This window comes from Notothenia coriiceps, unplaced genomic scaffold (assembly GCF_000735185.1).
Source record: "Notothenia coriiceps isolate Sejong01 unplaced genomic scaffold, NC01 NC01_scaffold00006929, whole genome shotgun sequence".
NCBI classification, from domain to species: domain Eukaryota; kingdom Metazoa; phylum Chordata; class Actinopteri; order Perciformes; family Nototheniidae; genus Notothenia; species Notothenia coriiceps.
The window spans coordinates 674-5,661 of NW_011339630.1; the positions used below are offsets into that span (position 1 = coordinate 674).

The following is a 4,988-nucleotide window of genomic DNA, read 5'->3' on the forward strand; positions in this document are numbered from 1 at the left end:
ATTATTGAAAAAAGAACACCAACAAGGTGATCAGGATCACAATCTCAAACTCACAATGTTGACTTAAGTATTGATTTAAAAATCATGGTATTGCTTCAGCTTAGATTGTCTGTTTGGCTGGAACTGCAGCGACAGAAACGTTAAGCGTTCTGTCCTTGCTTCTTTTTTTCATGTTCTACAAATATCAAAAATAAATATTAAAATAATATTCAATAGTGTTTTCTGACGGGGGAAAAACACTTTTTGTCCACAGCTGGCGTTTATTGACTGAACTTCTTTTTGTGGATTGTTAGGACTGCACGAAGTGGCTTGCTCACAGCGACCTCCTAGAGCTCGCTGGCTAAAACGAGCAGACCAAGGTTCAATGTTCAAACTTGACCAAGCACTTAGTATTAACCCAAGCCGTGTAACCTGAGATAATGCACTCTCCCAGTGGCTGTACTCACCATGGCTCGGAGCCGAAGCCGTACCAGGCCAGCTGGAAGAGCTGGAAGCCCAGCCCCAGGAGAACTGTGTTCTTATTACCAATGGTCCTCATCAAAACACTAAGGAAGAGAGTCTGACACACAACAGAGAAAGAGAGAGAGAGATTATGGTACGTGATTAATGAAGTCTCAAACGATCTTAATATTATTTATGTAAATCAGTTTTGGACATTTTCTGATATATGAAACAATGTTAAAACATCTTAAATATAATTAAATTCATGTTTTCTTAGGTCAGGTACAGCAACATAGCTACTGTGTGAATCACTTCCTGTGTTCACTATTGAGAATTGGGAGAGTTCAGGTGTCTACATAAAAGTAAAATTCATTCCAAATAAGCAGATCAAATCTTACATAGAAGCAGTGATTGAACAAAAACACAAGTATACATATTTAACCCTAGAACTAACATCTGTCGGTATGTATATTTTTGCACGTCATATTTATTTGACTGGCGATGTGTAATGCTTTATTTACATGCTGCTGTAATAAAAAAATGTGGAGGATTAAAATGTGTTTTAATCTTTTCTGAACCGTGGTGGAAAGCTAAGCACATTTACTCAAGTACTGTACTTAAGTGCACGTTTGAGGTACTTGTAAGTATTTTTTTTTCATGACACTAAATACATTTACTCCCCTATAATTGATAGGGAAATACAGTACTTTTTACTTCACTACATTTAACATTTTGTATCAGACTATTTACAAAGTGTGGCATTAGTACTTGTACTGAAAAGATCTGAACGCTTCTTCCATCACTGGTTCTCAACATCCATTAAACCAACTCAGTGAAAAGAGTTTCATTTCTGTGGCACTTGGGAGGAAGGTTGTTTCTAGTTTGTCCATTTAGTTTTGGACAGACAGTGAGGACGGATTCTGTACCAAATCCTCCATGATGATATCAGCTGGTGGCTTGTGTACCTGAGCGACTATAGAGAGGATCCCCACCATGGCGATGAAGGCAGCGATTGCTGCAGGAGAAAACTCTATCACCTGAAACAGAGAGCAACACATCGTACAGCGAGTCAATAATGAACATTCCATCAATGAAGGACCCTCATTGAAACACCACCATGTTTAGAATAAACACACACGGATATAATGTATTCATCGAGGGGAACATCAAGGATATTCACAGGCTTTGGAATTTAGAGACTTGGTGGACTGCGGCATGATTCATGTATAAAGTAAAAAATGAAATGCGTTCAGACTGTATCGAGAAGTCGTTTAAAATTAGAGTAACTCGGTATGAACATAGAGGAATTTGCAAGCTTACCAAAACATAAGAACAAATGAAGAAATGCAAACCAAAAGATGCAGTCAAACAGTTCATTTGTGGAAGAGTTTTGAAATAAAAAGTAAATGTGTAATACACCGAGCATAACAAAAAATATATAAGAAAATGTGATTATTATCAAACATAAAACAGGATGAACAATAGTTTGGATTGGAATACATAGTGGCGGACTTTGGGGTAGATATACATTTCAAATGTTTTTTCAAGGGTAGGTGTGACAGACGAGGGTTTATTCACTAATAGGTCATACGTAATGACTTATTGTTCTATTGTGTTATTTGTAAAAGTAAAAAACAGAAGAAAAAAAAACTAAAGTAACCGTTGAAACACTGGACCTACATTGTTGCATCCATCAGTGGTTTAGTCAACTATTGTTTATAGACAAATGCATTGTTTATCATACAGACCCTATGACTACAGTAGAATGACACTTTCAGCATGGAACTTTTATGGTAAACAAATAGCTATACTTCAAGTAAAAAAAACAATATCTTGGGCCCATGTTTGGTACATGTTTTGGCTGGTTTGGTTGCCAAGCGGAAGACCAGGGTACGAATCTGGCCCGGGATAATTTACCCACGTGTCATCCCCATTTCAATTCTGTCTCTATAATAAAAAGGCATTGGTTGCCTATAAATATATATATTTTTAAATCAATTTGATTAGCTGATCTGAGGGTGGTTATTAGCTGAGCCTGTGGCCCATAGCAGTGACCGTGAGTGTATTATTTATTCTTATGAACAAATACTGTCACTCGGCCCGGGTCCTGGATAGCTATGAGGTAAGAATGAACACTAAATCTATATTTTATTGAACTCGTAACATGGACAGGTGCAATATACAAATCAGAGGAGATGCAATATTTGTATTTTAATATCTCTTTCAATGAAACAAGAATAATAATAATGTAAACATTTATTAAAAATGGCCTCATATATTGTAAATTCAATTGCTATATGTTTTTCAAATTGTTGAGCACTACATTTCAGATTAAAATTGTTTAAAAAGTTGTCCTTTATCATCCCACCAATGCAAATCTAGTTTTGTGTAAGTTATTTTGCGATTCTAACAGCTCAAGTTACCGTAATGAGTCCTTCTGGTCACCACGGCAAACTCAGGAGGAGTTAACACTGGTGCAGCCGTCGACCCACTGTGTGTGTGTGTGTGTGTGTGTGTGTGTGTGTGTGTGTGTGTGTGTGTNGCATATATATGTATTGCACAAGGGGTGTTATAGCATAGTCTAAGTTGTTATATGTGTAGGGGTCTACTACGATGGTTGAGAAGTGCAAAAGAAAATTAAAAAGTGTGAAACACTTAAACAAAGCTTGAGACAAATTTACATTTTATAAAAACAAAATTACATTTTATAAAACGAAATGACATTAGCGAAACGCTTTTACAAGAACTGAGACACATTTATAAGTCCCGAAACACTTTAACATTTCCCGAAACACCCGATTATTACGCCTTATTATTAGTTGTATGAAGGAGATGTCCGGTGTGTGCGTGTGCGTGTGTGTGTGCGTGTGTGTGTGCGTGTGTGTGTGTGTGTGTGACCTGTTTCAGGTAGAGGAAGAAGCTGGAGTACTGTCCAGCCTCGGGCAGGTAGGACAGGAACACTGTGACGCAGATTAGCAGCACCGTGCTGTGTGTGTGTGTGTGTGTGTGTGTGTGTGTGTGTGTGTGTGTGTGTGTGTGTGTGTGTGTGTGTGTGTGTGTGTGTGTGTGTGTGTGTGTGTGCACTCCGACAGCACTGAGCACTACATCGAGATTAAGATTAAACACATTTATTTCATTTGGAAACCTATATGGAGTTGGCCAGATGTACATTTCTGTTCATGGTCAGCTCGCCCACTCTGTTCTGATTAGTCAACCACCGTTACAGCGGAATATCAGTGTTTATGTTTTACAATGGCGTTAGCAAGCAGAAAATGACACCAGTAAGGACAAACAGATGAGAATGCTGTGTCGTTTCCTGGTTGCTGCGTGGGGTCTGGGAGACAGCGAAACACCGCGGAACTCAGCCTGAGCACACACATACATTCACAGCCTGAGTGNGCTGCGTGGGGTCTGGGTGCCGTGTTGGCGGGACGTTGCGGGGCTCGCTGCTCTGCCCTTTGACGCTCGAGGAGCGGACAGTGTGAGCTGGATTACTGGTGTCGTTTCCTGGTTGCTGCGTGGGGTCTGGGAGACAGCGAAACACCGCGGAACTCAGCCTGAGCACACACATACATTCACAGCCTGAGTGTGTGTGTACGGAGCTCCACGGAGCACCACGGCTGAGAAAAGATAACGCCGGGATTCCACCAGGTCCATCTGCGCCGCGTTACAGCTGCGCCGCGGTTTTGTTCCGACCTCCTCCAGCGTCAAACCCCACCAGGTGCGTTTCAGAAGCGGAGCGTCTTGCGTGCCGGCTCGCAGTTTTTGTTGATTTGGGCATATTTCCTGGACAGGCTACTTTGTACAGACAAAGTTAATAATTGTAATAGTCCAGTTATAAACGACATGAATCAAAGATGTGTTGCTGTATTTTAGTGGAAAAAAAATGCATTCATCATCATAATTATTCTATAGGCCTATATATAATTTACACAGTGCCTGTAAACCGGAGGAGAACGCTGGCATTCCTCCTCCTACTTGAAAGACTACGGAGGGATAGGGTCTGCAAAATTAGTTTATTTTGGGGACTGGATGCTCTGACCATTCCACTTCCTGCCCGGTGCTATGCAACGCCTCGCGTCAAAAATAGAACAGCCGCGTATTTTTAGCGGAGCCCAGCGCCCGAGATGCTTCTTAGCCGGGACGCTTCTGAGCCGAGACGCTTCTGAGCCGTAACGTGGCGCGTCTGGTGGAAACACAGGCATTGACTAGAGTGGCCGCGATCGTTGTGTGGCCGTAACGCGGCTGTAACGCGGCTGTAACGCGGCCGTAACGCGGCCATAACCCCTAGTTTCCACCGGGTCCGTCTGCATCGCGTTACGGCTGTGCCGTGGTTTTGGTCCGACCTCCTCTAGCGTCATAACCCACCGGGCGCGTTCCAGAAGCGTTTCAGAAGCGGAGCGTCATGTTTTTTTATATATATATATATATGTATATATACAGTATGTTTATATCTTGATATCAGTGGTGTTTCTATATGTACAAAAGTGGTGGGGCACAGAAAACTTAGATGTCTATATAAGCTTCTGCAGTGAGGTTCATGGCTG

At 41.4% G+C, this 4,988-nt stretch overlaps 1 protein-coding gene across 1 annotated transcript in view; it reads right to left on the minus strand.

Moving 5' to 3' along the window:
* Nucleotides 1-428: 428 nt before the first annotated feature.
* LOC104943842 (hippocampus abundant transcript 1 protein-like) overlaps nucleotides 429-4,988 on the minus strand; it is a 15,350-nt gene continuing 10,790 nt past the window's right edge. The window contains exons 8-9 of the mRNA XM_010769306.1: nucleotides 1,407-1,478; nucleotides 429-559 (exon numbers count right to left, since the gene is read on the minus strand). Of these exons, the coding sequence (XP_010767608.1) occupies nucleotides 443-559; nucleotides 1,407-1,478 (189 nt within the window). The 3' untranslated portion in view covers nucleotides 429-442. The remainder of the gene's footprint in view (nucleotides 560-1,406; nucleotides 1,479-4,988) is intronic.